General features: G+C 41.8%; 2 protein-coding genes across 7 annotated transcripts in view; one reads left to right on the plus strand and one right to left on the minus strand.

Annotated features, from left to right (window-relative positions):
* The window catches only part of CMSS1 (cms1 ribosomal small subunit homolog), a 308,145-nt gene extending 306,846 nt beyond the window's left edge, over positions 1-1,299 (minus strand). The window contains exon 1 of one of the 4 annotated variants that reach the window (XM_053308853.1): positions 1,164-1,299. Coding sequence is in view for 3 of the 4 variants with exons in the window: in XM_053308846.1 (XP_053164821.1) it covers positions 558-636 (79 nt within the window). In the remaining variant the exon portion in view is untranslated. Of the gene's footprint in view, positions 1-557; positions 853-1,163 lie in introns of those variants that run through there. The other 3 variants (XM_053308845.1, XM_053308846.1, XM_053308847.1) reach the window with 3 other exon arrangements.
* Positions 1,300-5,110: 3,811 nt separating this feature from the next.
* Positions 5,111-18,370, plus strand: part of TBC1D23 (TBC1 domain family member 23) — a 57,565-nt gene continuing 44,305 nt past the window's right edge. For 2 of the 3 annotated variants that reach the window (XM_053308617.1, XM_053308618.1), the window contains exons 1-5: positions 5,111-5,233; positions 12,415-12,526; positions 14,160-14,265; positions 15,501-15,702; positions 16,013-16,136. In XM_053308617.1, coding sequence (XP_053164592.1) covers positions 5,196-5,233; positions 12,415-12,526; positions 14,160-14,265; positions 15,501-15,702; positions 16,013-16,136 — 582 coding nt within the window. In that variant the 5' untranslated portion in view covers positions 5,111-5,195. Of the gene's footprint in view, positions 5,234-7,466; positions 7,611-12,414; positions 12,527-14,159; positions 14,266-15,500; positions 15,703-16,012; positions 16,137-18,370 lie in introns of those variants that run through there. The other variant, XM_053308619.1, reaches the window with a different exon arrangement.

Genomic DNA, 18,370 nt, shown 5'->3' on the forward strand with positions numbered 1-18,370 from the left:
GCAGTTAATCAAAGTATACTGTTGGAAATGTTTGAGGTCTAAGATATTATTCAAGTCTCTGACACATCCCACTAGTTTTTGCGTCTATTCTATTTATAAAGAGTCCATTCCTTTCTGGCGTTTACACTGTCCCTCCGAAATACACAACCAGGAGGACATAGTTACAATGTCCTTTAAAAACTAACTTCTTAAAATTTATAGGTACCATTTCATCTATCGCTACCGTTTCATCTATCATCAGGAAGAAAGTTACTGCAAACAGTTGTGGAGAGCCTATAACAAATCTGAAGCAGGTTTCCAAGACAGAATTTGAATGGCTCTTAAGAAACAGTACAGAAAAGCAAACACGCACACAGAAGAGAAATAAGTTCAGAAAAAGAGAGAAGATGTGCCCCAAAACGAAGCGAAGGGAGAAAATCACAAGCAAAACGAAAAACACAATGTTCCTCATGTGTCTCCAATACAGCCCCCTATTTTTACCCAATAATTATGTATAAAACAGAAGAAGAGAAGCAAGGCAGCGAAAGGGGGGTTCAACATAGAAGGTTTCACAAGACCTCCTCCTGCCCCGGTACCTGGACTGCTGCTCCTCGCCTCACGTGTTTCCCACCAGGGCTCATCTAGCGTGTCCCCCATGCTGCCTTCAGGTCTACTACAGGCCACGCCGCCGCCACTACTCGGAGAATAGGAGGAGCAACAGCGATAGCTCCAAGGACGCCACGGCCGAATGAGGAAAATCCGCCCATAGAGGCGTGTATGGGTTGGACTTCCGAAGTTCAGCCTCTGGCGGCCTCAGGAAATTGCTAATGTCGTTCCGCACTCGCGGAGGGGATGGTTGCAGTCTTAGTACTTTCCTTTGTAACGCATGCATGTGTGTGATTACTAGCCGGCTTTGGGGGTTGAAGTGAAAGGCTGCTGCAAACACACTTCCTGAAAAGTAATTTCCACTGAACGCCGGTAGGACTTGCCCCTGAGTAAACATGTTTAGTTCGCTTGCATTTTAAGCAGTGCTAACTGCGGGTGTTAAAACGTATAAATGAATTAAGACTATGCATGTGTACATTTCAAATTATGTGTGTATGACATGCGAAAACAATCTGCTTATTAGACACACTCACATCTGAAAATCGCGCTTTCCCCAACACCATCACCAAAAAACCTACCCTTTTAGTCTGCAGTTCTGTGCACATTTTCCTAAGCCTCTGATTAAATATGCATAGGCTTCCACTACACACCAGATGAAAGCAGAAATAGTGAAGAATTGTGGGGTGCTTTTGAAATCCGCCCATTGGATATGAAAAGAGGATTAACTAATCAATTGTGCAGAAAGGTCTGGCTCTGCGTAAGGATCGCTTACATCTGTGCGCTTAGCGCTAGATTGCTTTGGGCTGCTTCGTGAGAGGAAGGAAAAAATGTTTTAATAAACGCTGAAACTCCAGCGAAAGCATTTTGATGGGTATGTCGTAGGAGGGTATGTTCCAACGAAGTGCAAAATAATAAGACGAAAAGGATCAATAGTAGTACCTTTTCCAAAGATATTCTGATCTGAAGGACCTAAATCAAACGGGTTAGTTGCATGTGTAGTAAACGTGAACGATCGTGAGATGGCACTATTGACCCATAAAATCTAAACTCCGCTTAATCATATTTTGAGTGTATTGTAAAGGGGAGGGTTAAAAGCTAGGCATAATTATTGAAACAGTTGCGAAAAATAACAGTGGGGTGTGCGAAGGGCACTCGAGAACAATAATTTAGATATTACAGTCATGGAGCATTAATTTTTATTAAGCCATCGATTAAACCATACATTTCCGCATTCTTCCAAGTGGAAAAGCAGTCTTCCTGGCTCTTATACCAACATGAGCAATCACACATCTACACAAAACCGATAAAATAAGGGACAAAGCTACCGACCATGAGACCTGTACTTTATTTCAACCATAACTCCCTTTCATCTTTATAAAACCGTTTGATGAGTTACCTTGAGGGCTGTCACCCCATTAAAAAAATCTTAGTCACTTAATTTACATAAATTTGTACTACACTTAAAGACAAGTTTTGAAGAAGAAAACCATATTGGATTTAGTTTTAGATGGTACATGTGTATGTTCCAGTAGCATTCCTTACAGTGGGAGCAAAAAGCTTCCTTTTCTAAGTTGGTACCTGCCATCTGTACTTTTAACAAGCATATTTATTAAGCATCTTTCACTTTTTGTATGCAAAATACATTCACAACATACATTGCTCGATTAATCAAGGATGCCATTTAGCAGATTAAATCAGTCTTTCAACCACTTAAGTAAATGAAGATTGCAGTCAACTCAAAAATTAACTATATAGGATATAGGTTTTGTTCTGAGCAGTTTTTCCACTACTCTTCTAGTATTTTGATTTAAATGTTATTTCAGCTTTACCAGCAAGGAGAAGCTACAATCTAATATTTATTTATTTGGCATATTTGTATACCACCCAAAACTTACGTCTCTGGATGGTTTACAATAAAACAATGCAAACAAAACAATAAATAATATCTAATTAAAAGCCTGGGTGGAAAGGGTGTCTTAACTGCTTTTTAAAAGTTGTCAGAGATTAGGAATCTCTTTTTTAATCAGGGAGTGCATTCCAAAGCCTGGGGGCAGCAATGGAGAAGGTCTGTCCACTGAGCAGCTGGTGGCAACTGGAGACAAACCTCTCTTGATGATTTCAGTGGGTGGCGGGGCTCATGGCAAAGAAGACTATCCTTTAATGATCTGATCCTGTGCATGCTTACACAGAAGCAAGTCCCACTGCTATTGCTATTGCTGCTACTACTACTACTTTGAATAATTATATACCACTCTTCAGCCAAAGTTCTCAAAGCGGTTTACATAAAAATATATATATATAAGTATGTTATTATATATTCAATCTGTTCAATGGGGCTTCTTTACTAGTTGCACATAGGATTGCCATCCAGTGGTCCCTCTAATTTTTTTCATCTCTGCAGAATGAGTTTTGTTCTGGGCAGCAGGATCAAGGCAGTGTGTGCACACCTGCATTCAGAATGGGGCCTTCCTGATTCAACCTGAGCGAGATCTAAAATGAACTGAGTGGACATGCAAAAACTTGTGAGCGCACACACATGCGCAGGCCTTGAGGGAACAGTGTTGCCATCTTAATCTGAGAACAGGCCATTTTTAGGTCTTGAATAGTACATGTGAGGGCAAGCAAAGAGTGCACACTGTGAAGCAGTTACCTCAGGCGTACGCATGAGGTGACATGCAGGAGGTGGAAAGCGTTGGTCCCTTACCATCACCAGTGCTCCCCCACGGGTCTCCCTACCACTACTCTTGCTTACCCCACTGGAGCACGCATGCTGTTGATTTTCCCTCCTTACCCCACTAGAGCACATCTTTCCTTTCTTCCCCTCTCCCAAAGCAAGCTAGGAATGCCCCTGCCATCATTGCTTGGCTCAGTGGTATAATGGGCCCTAGGTTCTCAGCAATTAATGGAATCTAGCAAATAGAAAAGTAAGAAAATTTAAAGTAAGAAAATAACAATGGTCACAAAGGTACAATTTAAAGTGAACAATAGTGATATATGTTTTTCCATGTACATTTGGTTCTCCCCACCTGTGGAGGGCCTCCTTCCCTTCCCACATTTCCACCAGGTTCCTTCACAGCTTTTGTCAGGCCTAACACTTTCAGTGATTTCTGCTGCTCAGGATCTGTCACAGGAGCTGCTTCACCTGGCAAGTCTCTGTCCTTTCAGCCTTTGCCTCTTATTCTCAGCTTCTGCCACCACCTTTCTCAGTTCCTCTGTCTTGACTGGTCTTTGCCAGCTCTTCTTCTCAGTAGCTCTTCCCCCCTTTCTTTTCTTTTATCTCCTAGATTCTCTCACTCTCACAAGCCATGTCCAGGCATTATGTTCTACCTGTTTCCAGATGTCTGCACAGAGATACATGTTCTTGTGTGAATGAAAGTATCTGCATTCATTTTAAAAGTGAACTTGGGTCCAGGTCCCTCAAATGCTGGATACAGATAGGAAGTGTAGTGCTGTGTGTGTGTTCAACATAACATGTGAACTTGTGAACAGATCTGTACCTGTGTACACTGCACAAGTGTGATTAGGGGCTACAGTTACAGTTCAATGGCTACTCCTGGTTACCAAAGTAACCTGCCCGCACCCTTACTGCCCTATCCTAGGCATTGCTTGTTTAGGATACAATTGCATTGTCAGAGCCCTTGTATGCCAGTGCCGTGGCAGCATGGCCTGAGAATGCTGAGATGTTGAGCACCCACCCAGGGTGTGTGTGTGATATTGTTTTTCACCCCAGCAAAATATCTTGGACTATCCTTAGCTGCAGAAATGTAAACCTCCATATTATAGCTTTCAGTTACATGCCATTGCAAACCTGGGTGATGGGTAAAAATTCAGCAGGTGATGCTTTATTCATAACTCTAGTCTATTTAATTTCTGCTTGTTATGAGGGATTTTAAAAGCATGAGTCCTCCTGCCAAGAAAAGGAGGAGAAACTTGCTAGGAAAAAGTCGCCCTTATTTAATGTATTTTGTACATTTTGGGTTAGAAAAAACATTGCAACAAACAAATCTAACTCTGCTTATATCTGATCTTCTACATTAATTCCTATACATTCCCACCACTCTTGACCACATGGAGGAGTTGATCAGCTACAGTAGAGAACCGGGAGTATTTATAGAAACCGTCAAAGAAAAGACCATCCGGGTGAAACCCGAAATTCCGGGGGGCATGGCAACTCTGTCCGCAGACTGCAGTAGATAAGAAGTTGCCGGCTAACATAGAGTTAGAAACAAACTATATACACGGTCTAAACTACTGGTAAACGTTAAAACACGCCACTCTACTTGATTGTCTATGGTTATCGGGTAGCGTTACTTATTCCAGTGTCTGTGTGGTTGAAGCCGCCTAATATACTTTATATTGGAAGGTAGAGTGGGAAACCCCTAAGGAAAGTCTATAGGAAAATTAAACTGGAAAAGCAAGTAAGGACTCGATTCCTCTGTCTCTGCATCGGAAAAAAGATCACTGATAGAAAGCAGCACAGACGGTCACGGTACGGAAGGAACTCTATTGCGCTTTACGGCAGCCATAGCGGGGGATGGGGGAGTTGCGACACAGAGCACTGGAAATATATATCACGCTTTACGACACGGTGGTGGGGCACGTCAACAGCTATGGCGGAAGGGGAGGAAGCGCCGCCAACGAGCAGCTGGTGAGTTGTACAATCCATGGTTGCATAGGCTGCTCGAAGCGGGGGAGAATGTGCTTTTCTCCCATTATATTTAAACCCCCGGGAGGCTGTAGTTCCGTCACCCCCTGCTCCCACCTCCCCCCATCGAAACCCACCGACCAGTCCGTTGGCTGGTGCAACTTGAGCTAATTCCAGGGAACCTGAGTTGGGTTCTTTCCTGCTTCTGTGGCTCTCCCCAAGGGACGGTTCCTGGAATAATCCTCAGGGGTTTCTTACTCAGAGCTGCCCATTCATCCTAATACATGCTCAGCCTTGTTCCCGGATAAGGAATGGAAAAAGGTTTAGTGAGCTTAAAGTCCTACAGAACATAAATCTCTCCTTCACCCGCTCCTGCGTCTTCGGGTCCTTCTTAAAGTGCCGCAATATATTTTAAGGGGTAGAGGAAAACCCAGCTAAGCTAAGCCAAGCCACACCACAGAATCACAGAGGCCAGGATTCGTAGATAAATAATCACGATAGTTAAGTAGAACTCCATTTCCAGAAGCAGTATATCTGGTTACTAGGTGCTGAGGACAAAACAACTGGGAATGACCATCCAAGATCTTCGAGACTTGCTTCTTAGCTTCCCAGATACATCTGGCCATCAGTTATTGGAAACAGAATGGTTAGGTGGATCTTAGTTCGAAGCAGCAATGCAGTTCTTATGTGTTTAGGATTAAATATATATTCATGTTGGTGACTGTGATGTTTTTCAAGTCTAACCTTACTGCATAGCACAGATAATTGATGTTTAGTGTTGTCCTTTTGCTATATGACTAAGTCTGCTGCCTGTGCTATATATAAACATGCAAACTTGGGTTTGCTTGTAAGCATTTCTCCAGATGTGGAGCTTATGGTGATTAACTTCTAATTTTTACTCTGTACATTCATGCATGCTTGGGAAATCAACCCTGGTATCAGGAATGACAGCTACTTGTGTTAACATGCTCCAGTGGGCTTGATTTAATTTATAATTGCTCTCCTTTACTATTTCTGCAATGTGACTGTTTCAGGGAATTGATACTAATAAGTTAATTTGTAGATGTGAACGCCATACTTGTGCTTTTTGCAGAAGAACGGAGAGTACAATGCTCTTTGGGGCATCTGCAGTCATTTTAATGTCAAATACAGGTATTATTTCTAAGTATCGATGTGTGTTGGAAAAGATACAAGGAGCTGTCATATTGATTTAGAGAGTGGTTCATCTGACTGATAGGCAACAACAGCTGTCAAAATCATGCTTCTCAGAAGTTTTTTCCAATCCTGCACTGAAGATACTAGAATTAAACTTTTGAGGCATCTTAATGAAATGAAATTAATATGTGGTAAAAGACTGAATTTTTCCAAGCTGAATGTTAGTGTCTTATAAGACGAATAACGTTTGTATGCATTGAATGAGAGAGGTCAAGTTCTGTGTGATAAATTCAAGAATACTTGTATGTTAGACTGCAGGGTGCCAAAGGGCAGTGTGATGTTGGAAGTGTATGGTTGTTAAAAGGAAATCCCATGAAGGACAAACTCCAGTCTTTATCATCCTCACAAACTTCCTTTATTTTAATTAGGCATAGTATTTCATCACTATGTTTTATGCTGCATTCCTGAAATCAGTTGCACTTACTTCTAGATGTGGATTTTTGTAAATACCTTTTACATTTGAAGTAAGTGCACTTGAGTACATAGGCACCTTCTATGTTCTTCTGAATACTTTGTAACAATTATATACTAGGATATTGCCAGTTAAGGTATTTGTATCAAAATAAAATGTTTGAGAAGGGCTTTAGAGTGCTGGCATATTATTATTAAGAATATGGATTAATAGTTTAGAGGGGAAATATTGGAAAGAACATTCCAGGGTGGGGGAGCGACACCCCCCAAAACACAACACCCTAATGAAAATCTGGGAAAAACACAAACTTGACAATGAGAAATTATATTTTGGTGTCACTTTTTTTTAGCACATTTGTCTATTCATGTTCATACCAGAAGTAAAAGACAAGAATCTGCACATAGACAGAACACTGCAAAAATGTTAACTATGTTAATATCCTATGACTTTTGGTCCTGCAGTTATGACCCTTTGGCAGTACTGGTATAATGTTGGCAAATATATAGGTTCTTATAGAGATATGAAGGCCTGTGGGGGGAGGGTGATGAAAGAAAACTCAATTTCTTCCCTGTTTCTCTCCCCACCCATCCTATTCCATTTCCCCCCAGGTTTTCACCTCTCGAGGTTCCACACACAAGCATCTACAAATCCACTTGCTTGTGATGAGTGTCCCCAGCCCTCTGGTGAGCAGACACTCAGCACCACACAGATTTCTTCATCAGAGGTCTCATTTCCACTGGCATTTTTGAGAAAGTAAGAAGCAGTAGAGATCCTTTCTAAACAATAGGAGAGGGCTCTCGCTGTTTCTTTCCAGCTCCATAACATTCCATTGCAAAAGACAGAAGACCCGCTTCTCTCCTAAGCCCCCTGCTTTTGTGCCAGAATAGGGTCTGAGGGAAGAAAGGGATTAGTGGCAACCACAGATAATGGCTCACTAGTTAGCTAAGCCTAACTTTGTGGATACATGGTTCCACATATAGACTCCAGCATACACAAGATAACAGATTATTTAAAAGGAACAAGAATGTTTATGATCTAGTAACACTTCAGGATCCATGATACTTCTTATACTGTTCTAGAATTTCCAAAGAGATGTGTTTTGGGTGATGCATTGATCAATTGTTGATGGTCTCAAACAAAAGCTTGATAGCGACAAAAACAAGATCTATCAGTAGTCATAAACACTTTTAAAAAGACTAACTCATGTTCATATTGTGTGAAGTGTCCTTAGGTTTCCGTGTAGTTTGTGAGACGGTGTGTGGCAGAATGATATCAGGTTCAGTGAGCTGTGAAATGAACAGCATCTTTAAAGATCCAGGATCAGATTTTTAGGAACCTACCCCATACACAGCTGGGGAAGAAAAACAACAGCTAGGTTCTAGCAGGGGCTGGGTGCCTGGGATTTTCCCAGGCCTACATGTGGGCTTGGTCTAATTGTTTTATGTTAAGTAGTAAGTAGGTCTTTGAAAATCATTCCATGTTTCTGCATTTCCCCTTAATATAGCCAGTCATGCAGAGAGCTCTGTTTGGATAGCAGCCTGCTTGCTTTATCTCATGTACCAGAATTGTTCAGATTCTTTCTACAGCAGAACACCATACATTTCTCCTCAAACAGATAAAAAAGGAAAGCAAGTATTAAGCAAACATTTTTTAAATGATAAAAAATGTTTTTCTAAAAAGCCACCACAAAAGGCGGAATGTCAGGAAACAAGATATACAAGGTAGAAGATAATTTTGAAATGATGGTTGAAACAAAAGTGTTTTAATAAGAGGTTATTGTGTATATTGCCCTCAGAGTCTTAATAATATATATATAATCTCTCCTCCTCCTACCACATCACACAAAATCTGCATCTCCTTTCTTTGGGTAGTCTCATGAAATTACTGGGATTTCTGAGGGGCTTTTGAAGGAGCTACTGAATTTCGACTCTGTAACCTGTGCTGTTTTTAATTATTGAGTTTTCCAGAGTCTATATTCATGGTAGTCATAGGGCATTGCTGGAGAAACAGTGCCCATCCCTTCTGTGGTTGGAGCACTTGAGATGGATATAGGTTCATGGTGTGAACATCAACAGGAATGCCAGTGATTTGTGCCCGGTGTCAATAGATGTGAATCTTATAAAAAGAAACTAGATACAGGTCAAAAAAGACTTTGGGAGGTAGATGTGGGAGTAGTGTGCACCAGAAAAAGGGTAGGCATCTTTGACTTTTAAATAGGTACCTTTTCAATTCTTATGGGTGGCCAATGAATCTTGATACAGATCAAAGTAGATACAAAGTCAGTGGTCTGATTTAAATGATATCTCCACCACCAAACCATCCCATGTGATTAAAAAGGGGGATGTGTTAAGAGCATGCACATGTTTGTGTGTTTCCCAAATGCCATGACATCCTCCCAGCACATTAATTTATCACGGGAAGGTGGAATAGTTCATCCAAACCGCTGCTCAAGTTGTGACCCAAATCCTAGCTAGGTGTTTTCTGTCCGATGAACTGTCCCTGCCATGTAATAAAGGAACATGACAGGATGGCATCAGGATCCCCAGGAAACATGTAAGAATTTTTGTGCTTTGTGCACATCCCCCTCCTTAATCATGTAGGCTAGTTTGCGGGGGTGGGGGGAGGTGATATGATCCAAACAGCCTCTTTATCTCCCCCCCCCAATTGTAATTGTCTTGGCTCCCAACCTGCCTTGCTTCTTGTGGATGCCTCTTTCATTAGCAAAAGGAGTCTCCATGAATACAAAGATAAGTTGAAGCTGTTGAAATACTTCTACAACAAATACTGAAATTGTGCCAAGGTTCAAGACATTTTGATACGTCTTGGATTTTTCAGACTAGGAAAGTCTGAAAATGCCCTTTTTTTTCATGATGGCATCCAGCAGAGAGCAAAACAAGCCACACATGTAATGGAAGACTGTGGAAGTTCCTCTTTGATGCATTTGAATCAGCTTCACATTAGCAAAGAAAAAATTTGCAGTGGCCGCCAAGAATGCAAGGCTGAAAACTGGACAAGCCATATATGACTGAGTGTGTGTGCGTGTGCGCACGCGGGGCGGGAGAGAGAGATAGAGAGATCGATCAATAATATTTCTCCGAATGGGACAGGAAGAATGTCCAGTTACAGCCAGAAACATGTATCTCTCAGCTTGCAGAATACAAAAGCAATTCCAAAGGTAACAGAATCAGGTATGTTACCACTTTTTCAATCACTGTAACCATAAACAAATTTTCAAGTTGATATTACATATACCCACTGGCAAGAGAACATCTCCTACTATAAGGCCACACTTATTTTTTATTTTTTTTACAAAACTCTTAAATTTTTTAGATAATGTCTAAAACATACAAAATATGTTGATAACGGAATCAGAAATGATGTCTAAAACCATCCTTGGAATCACCCACAAACAGCATTTAACTGTGTGTGTATGCAAAATTATATGTGTTGCACTGAAAAGCAGTATGTAAATGATGTACATATTTAAACATATTCTTTGTGTTAAGATTTGTCAAGGTGTGACTCAGGTTTCTCTCATTTGAGGATAACAATTTCTGAACAATAACTGCACAATAAACACAACATATCCACCAATCACAGTTCAGCAAGTCATATTGCTAAGCACACCATTTTAAAATACTCAAGACAGCCACAGCCCTCTGCCTCAGTGCATTTTTTATGTAGTCCTTACTAGTGGTGGACTCCTCACTTGATCAGTTGGCATGACTCTTTAATCAATATGGTACAAGCCCTGTAAAATACATGCTGCACTACTATCATCAGGAGAGGATGGATTTAAGCAGCAGCAGCATCTAATCCATGAGCAGCAGCCTAGGTGAAAATTAATTTTAGAGGCTTCAGCTGGTTGATTGATGAGTTGTTTCAAAACAGGTGTTCATTACAGTAAAATCAGTAGAGATGAAAGAGATCCTATTTTGGCTCAGCCAGTAATGATAAATATAGATTTAGTTGGATATGAAAGGAGGGGGAATTGTTGTCTTGTTCTTACGGAAAGAGAACCGAGAATCCCATATACTGTTTACTTCTTGACAATCTAAAACTTATGAAATCAGCAACAATGATTTTCTTATGGGGCCCATAGTTCAGGGGTAGAGCATCTGCTTCCTGTGCAGAAAGTCTCCGGTTCAGTCCCTGGCATCTCCAGCAGTGTTCCCTATAAGGCGTGTGCATGTGCATGCGCTCACACATTTTTTGATATCTGCTCAGTTAATTTTAGATCCTGCTCAGTTTTAATCAGGAAGGTCCCACTGTGAATATATGTGCACACACACTGCCATGATACTGCCACCCAGAACAAAACTCATTCCGCACATGGATGAAAAAAATTAGAGAGAACACTGATCTCCAGGTAGGGCTTGGAAATACTCCTGCCTGAAACCTTGGAGAGTTGCTGCCAATCAGTGTAGATGATATTGAGCTAGATGACCAATGGACTGACTCTGAATAAGGCAGCTTTTTATGTTTCTGTGTATAATGTGTAATGGGCCGTCCCAGCATCCTATGTGTATGTTTCTGTGGAAAGCCCCACTAAAGTGACCTAGAATGCCCATGTTTAATACAGACATGACTTCTGAAGAAATGTTAAAAGTGGGGATTCACAGACTTCATTCATGAACTCACCTTCAGATGATTATCGATTTAATCTGCAGGTTCCTTTCTGACACTGCACCAGAACTAGGAACAAGGAAGCACAAGTTACACTCTTTTCATCAACCCCTGCTTTTGAAGTAACATCTAAACCAACACTTGATAATGAAGAGTTGCTTTCAGTTCTTCATTGATGTGTAAACCAGAGTAGAGCATGCTCCATATAAAAGGTACCTTTTAGTATCTTCCTCCAGACAGCCATGTTCAGTGCACATTAAGGAGTGGATTTGCACATTTATGAATGTCAGATGACCATCTTTGAAGATCTCTGCCAGTGATTGTAGGCCTTTAACAAGATTCCATTGTTAAGCATAAACACAGAATTTCTATGAGGCATGTTACTATAGCTACTTCAATTACATCCATGATGGTGTGATTAATATTGGTATGACAGGTTGTGCCTGGCTGAACAGGTGTCCTGTGCACTGACAGGCTGAACAGGTGTCCTGTTTGTGGAATGACAACACTGGCAGCACACGTTGCTGTATTACAATATGATACTCTGTTTTAACAATAATTTCTTTACATAGTACTAAACGTAACTTTTTCTTTCTCTGCAGGTTTTTATTTCCTTTCCTGGTTCTTTTTCTAAATGTTTTATAAAGCTGCAGATTTAATTTAAGCCCAGTGAAAGAAGGGCTTGTGTGGGAGCAAAAAATGTTATGGAAATTACACTGCTACCAGTCAGTATTGACAATACTGAGCAGTTTCCTGTGTTCCTAGGAATATAACGTTTAAGCAGAATGGGTGAAAACATCGATAAGGCATTTTTACTTCAAACGAGACTGGTTTTAATCAGGCATGCTTCTATTCACATGCAGGCTATGGCTGGATCAGGAGATGGTTCTTTTAAAAATCCACTTAATCTTACCTAAGATAATTTTTATAGGGAAAAAGACCTTGCAGAAGCTCTAGAAGAAGGTGGTTGTGATCTTGAAACAGTCCGAAACATAATCCAGAGGAGAGCTCTGCCTACTGACCTAAGAGCCAAGGTCTGGAAGGTAAGGATGGCATGTTTGATCTGAAGGAGGCAGCACTGAGAGGGCACCTCAGTCTTTCTTGTCCCAAAGACAGTCCCCAGATAGAAGGAGAACAACTCTGTTGGGGTGGCAGATTTGAGTGGTGGATTCAGAAGATGGCTTGATCAGCTCCCCTAAGCCTTGATGAGAGCTTGGCACTGGGGTGGGTTAACAAGGCTTTTCTGGTAGTTATCCCTGTTAGGGATGGTAGGGGATTTTTTAAAAAAAATTGTTGTTAAGGGGGTAGCTTTTCTTTCTTTCTTGCTGTGCATTGTGAGAGCTGCTGGAACTGTCTGTAGAACAGTTGATATTTGCATGTGTTTATTTGAGGCAAGGCAGAATGGGGGAGGACTGGGTGCCACTGTTTCTAGTGAAAAGGAAGATATGGAGGTGGAGTCAGACATACTGTTAAAAATAAAGAAGGGTTGTTCACAGCTATTGGTCCTTCCTCCAGCCATGGAGTTTTTGGTGGCTCTAGTGGCTGTCCCCCTAGCCTGAAGCTGCTGCTGTTAAATTGATCATTAATAAGACCAGCGCCATCCAGGATTAAACTGGAATGACTGGGCTGATCTGGGATGTGCAGAAGGGACTGCTATCACCAAGCATTCTTCTAGGTTTCAGATTACAGCCACAGCTTCTGGAAGGATTCATGATTTGAAACAGAAAAAGGGCAGATTGGGAAGTCTAAATATCCCCTTGTAGTGGGCATATATAGCTTAGTGGAAAAGCACACATGCTTTGCATGCAGAAGGTCCTATGCTCAGTCCCTGGCATCCTCAGATAGGGCTGCGAAAGACCCCTTTCTTAAACGCTAGGGAGCTGTAGCTAGTCAGAGTAGATAATACCAAGCTAGATGGCTCAGTGCTAACTGAACAAAGAGACACCTTTTAAAGTGGTGATTTTCTTATATTTAGCAGAGGGAGAGCAACTGGCCATATCCAGCCCCAGCACAGCATCCCTCAGGTGGCTGTTGCTGGTATCTGCCTTATGTTTCTCTTTTGATTGTGAGCTCTTTGGGGACAGGGGACCATTTTATTTATGTATTTTTCTTTGAAAATCGCTTTGTGAACTCTGGTTGAAGAGCGGTATATAAATATTCTTCGTAGTAGCAGTAGTAGTAGACTGACTTGGTATAAGGCAGATTTGTATTCATCCTCCGTCCCCACTGCTTTTCCATTCCAAATCATCTGCTCATAAAGTGGCTTTTTCACTTTTAAAATGTTGCCATGCTAGGATTTTTGTATATAGTCAGTGAATTCAGCAGAACTCTATAAGTAGAATTTAGCTTTTAGCCTTCTAAATTATCAGAAATCACCTGAGTGATATTTTTTTGCAGGATGGGGGGCAGGTTGTTACACATTACTACAATGAATAAAGACAATCTGGTTAGAAATCGTAAATTTGTATTAAATATATATTTTGAGCAAGTTTATTGTTCAAGAATGCTAAAAGCTATACCATTATAAGGAGCTGCTTTGCATAGCTTCCAGCATGTAAATTTGGCACACTTTTACTTATATCACGTGCCCATTAAGATCATTCAGCTTTTAATAATATTCCTAAATTAGGTACATTGAATAGTACTGAGGTGTTTTTTTCTTGTGTGTGTTTTTAGATTGCATTGAATGTTGTAGGGAAAGGGGACAGTCTGGCATCCTGGGATGGTTGTTTAGATCTTCCAGAACAGGCAGTAATTCACAAAGATTGTCAAGAACTTGTTGGTAAGTACAAAGTAACATTTAGACTGCTAGATGAAAAACCTTCTGTAAGCTTAATTATCTCCATAATAATTATCCTACACTAATTTGTTCATTCCAGATCTAAGGCCTGTTGAGTGAAATACACTCAGGACTTGCTCTGACACCAAAATCAAATTACCTGAGTAACATCTAGCTCAAATGTTTTGGTAGAGAACAGACCTTTGCTAGTATGTCCATCAGGCACCCATATGACACATTTATCCCTGTGGTGAATACTTACTATTTTACTTACTGACTGGTGCTTCTTATAGAGCTCAAGGGTATTTCCCTTTTCTAATAGCTGGATAGAAGTGCTATCTGGTCATTCACCTGCCCAAAGAACTTTCAAACATTGGATATGCAACATGCAGTAGATTGGCTTTGAAAGGGCAGTTTATGCTACAGGCCTAAAAGAGGCATGAAACTTGCACTTGCTCACTCATCTAGGATGAGCTGCAACTGGCACCAAATGAGCCACTGAGTAGCAAATTGTGCTTGTACCAGGCATGGTGTGATAGCCTCCTCCTCCTCTCCCAGGAGAGCTATTGCGCAGCTTCCAGAACACTGGCCAGTGTGTGAGCTTTCACATGTACACTTGGGCTTTTCAGCCCCTCTTTCATACTATAGAGCCTCACACATCTGAAAAATGGCTCCTCGATGTTGGGGGCCTGTCAGGGGCAGCAATGGATGCAGTGAGGGAGACACACCTGGAAGGTGAAGATAATGTTGGTGCTTGCTCTTTGCATCTTGGCCATTGTGCTGTGTTGGCACAGTTCTATGGCAGCGGCATGTGGGAATACTCCCTCTCCCCCTTTACCATCACATTCTCTACAAAAGTATCCAGGCAGATGAAATTATTTTTGTGTTACACTTCTTCTTTCTGATCAGCGTCTGAATGTTTCTTTTTAGGTTGCTAAATTCCGTGTAGTAGCCTGCAGGTTACACCAGTGGTTTATTAGTAATAACTAAAATGCTAATGTACTTAATTTTGAGCTGGTTGTCCAATTATCATCTCATTATTGTTTTGCTTTATCTTATATTGCTTTGTATTATCCTGTATGATGTGGTGTACCAAAGGCTGGTCATTGGCTGTAATAAAGGTTGGTCAGTCTGTCCATCTGACGATCACATTCTCAGTTCTTAGCTGCGATCCTAGTAGATGCCAAACAAGTAATAAACATCACAGTTAGAATATCCTTATATTTGTCTGTTTTCAGATCAACTGACAGTGCCAGAGGAGAAGTCAGTATTACTTTTGGATATTGAATCTGTTATTACTTTTTACTGTAAATCTCGTAATGTTAAATACAGCTCTAGCCTTAATTGGACCTACTTACTCAAGCCACTGGTGCATCTTCGACTTCCACGAAGTGACTTGTACAACTGCTTCTATGCTATTATGAATAAGTATATTCCCAGGTAAAGGACACAAGTTTTTCTCTGCAGTGCATTTGATATAAAGTGTTGTTTCTGTCACCCTGCCCCCTCCCCATTCTGCCTATTATTGAAGAATAGGAGAATATTCTGTTCTGTATCTGTGGATGAAGAGGTGATATTTTATTGTCATAAGACTAAAATGGTGTAAAATGAAGCTGTAAAATTCCCCTAATCTCTTTATCACCAATGTACATGTACAAATATAAATTACTTTTATACCTGGTAAAAATATGGTATACAATTATCATTATTGTGTCTGTGTCTTATGAACACTCCCTTATTACTCTCCTAGGGACTGTTTCCTGAAAGGGAGACCATTTCATCTCTTTCGGCTGCTTCTCCAGTATCATGAACCTGAACTCTGCTCCTTCCTTGACACCAAAAAGATGACGCCAGACTCATATGCACTCAACTGGGTAATAAAGTGAAAGTAGGGAAACATAATGAAAAATAAACCTATATCGTCATTTTTAAAGTGTATAATGTTGAATAACAAAACTTAAACAACAAAAGTTTGTGTAATGTGTGAGGGAGGAGTTTTGTTTTATGTTCATCATTGCAAATGGGTATTAAATGTACATAAGACACTTGCATTTAATTCATCAGATGCTGTGCCTTTGGACCTCTGAAAACTAATCCCATGTACTTAGAATATTATTTTATTAATGAGTGCTGGCAGTTTTACACATCTACCTCACAGACATATGGTATAAGGTTAATTACCATTGTTTCTTCTAAGGAGCCAAGAAAAAAACAGGTTGCTTACCTGTAACTTATGATCTGGATGTGATCCGTTGTATTCATAAGAACTGGGTTTCTGCGCCTGCGCAGGGACCTCCCGGGCTGACTAGCTAGCTCCTCTTTGCGCCCCGCCCGTCTGCACGTGCCTTGCAGCTTCCGTTAGAATCGACGGTTGGGGCGCCTCTCCTTCAGATTTCTTGCAGACCGCCATATAAATGACGATCCGCACACCAGCATCCACTAGTCCAGGCATTCTGCAGCGGGGCCGGCTGGGAGGGACTTATGAATACAACGGATCACATCCAGATCATAAGTTACAGGTAAGCAACCTGTTTATCTGGATTGTGATCCATTGTATCCATAAGAACTGGGTGTTTAGCAAGCTACCCCATAAGGAGGCGGGTGCAGATGACCCCCAGCTATGCCAACACACGTTTCAACACTGATCTTCCAAAATTCGCCTCCCTAGCCATCCGCAGATCCAAAGCATAATGCTTCACGAATGGTAGATGTGATGACCATGTTGCCGCCAGGCAGACATCTGCCATTTTAATGCCTGACAGATGTGCCGCAGACGTTGCGTAGGCCCTAGTAGAGTGAGCCCGAACCGTCTTTGGCGGTGTTATCTTCTGGCTTTTATAGGCGAGGAAAATCAGTTCCACTAGCCAGTGAGCAAGTCTCTGGCGAGAGATTGGACGGCCCTTGCTACGCCCCCGGAAGGAGAGAAAAAGCTTTTTACTCTTCCTAAAATCATGAGTTCTCTCCAAATAGTATAGGAGCGATCTACGCACGTCCAACGTGTGGAGGGCCTTCTCTAAGTCTGTCTCCGGACTACTGAAAAAAGTTGGCAGCACTATGTCTTGATTTAAGTGGAAATCTGTTACCACCTTCGGCAGGAATCTCGGATCGAGACGCATCACAACCTTGTGTGGATAGAATTGAGTGTAGGGTCTATCCATCCGCAGGGCCGTCATCTCGCTCACTCTCTTAGCCGATGTAATGGCTACCAAGAATGCCACCTTCAAAGTCAGAAACTTCAGCGGAATAGTCGCCAGTGGCTCAAAGGGTGCCTCCATTAGGGCGGAGAGTACTAAAGACAGACTCCACTGCTCCATTGGGCTGCGCACAGGAGGGTAAAGGTTATTAACACCTTTCAGGAAACGCTTACATTCCGGGTGGGAGAAAACCGTGGACCCATCCCATCCCCTGTGCTTTGACGAGATTGCAGCCAAATGCAGCTTAATGGAGACATTCGCCAATCCACTCAGTTTGAGCGATGTCAGGTAACGTAGCACATCCCGAGGGGTCGCACGCAATGGCGTGACACTCTTCCCCCTCATATAACTCTTGAAGCGGTTCCACTTGCAGGCATAACTGCGTCTTGTCGACGCACGCCTACTGTTTAGTAAGATGTTGTTTAATAGTTGATTCTCCAAGCGGTCAGCTTGAGAGAGTGCACATCGGGGTGTAACACCTTTCCGTGTTCTCTTTGCAACAGGTTTGGAGCCCTGGGGAACTTGTGGAACACTGAATGAGACATTCCCAGAAGTGTGGCAAACCACGGCTGGCGCGGCCACCATGGGGCCAGAAATATGCATTTCGTTTGGTCCCGCAATATCTGCTCAACCACACGGCCCATTAACGGCAGCGGGGGAAAAAGATATAACAGTCCCGTCTTCCAGGCCCGTTGAAAAGCATCCCCCAGGGATCCCTGGCCTATGCCCGCACGCGAACAATAATTGGCACACTTTTTGTTGGCAACCGTGGCAAATAAGTCTATCGATGGGACCCCCCAGATCTCGAACACCCTGTCGAGATACATCGGGTTGATTTCCCACTCGTGTCTTTGGTTGAAACTGATGTCCCTGCTGAGCCTGTCGGCCAAGCAGTTGTCTACACCCTTTATATG

Source organism: Hemicordylus capensis, chromosome 3 (genome assembly GCF_027244095.1).
Source record: "Hemicordylus capensis ecotype Gifberg chromosome 3, rHemCap1.1.pri, whole genome shotgun sequence".
Classification (NCBI taxonomy): Eukaryota; Metazoa; Chordata; class Lepidosauria; order Squamata; family Cordylidae; genus Hemicordylus; species Hemicordylus capensis.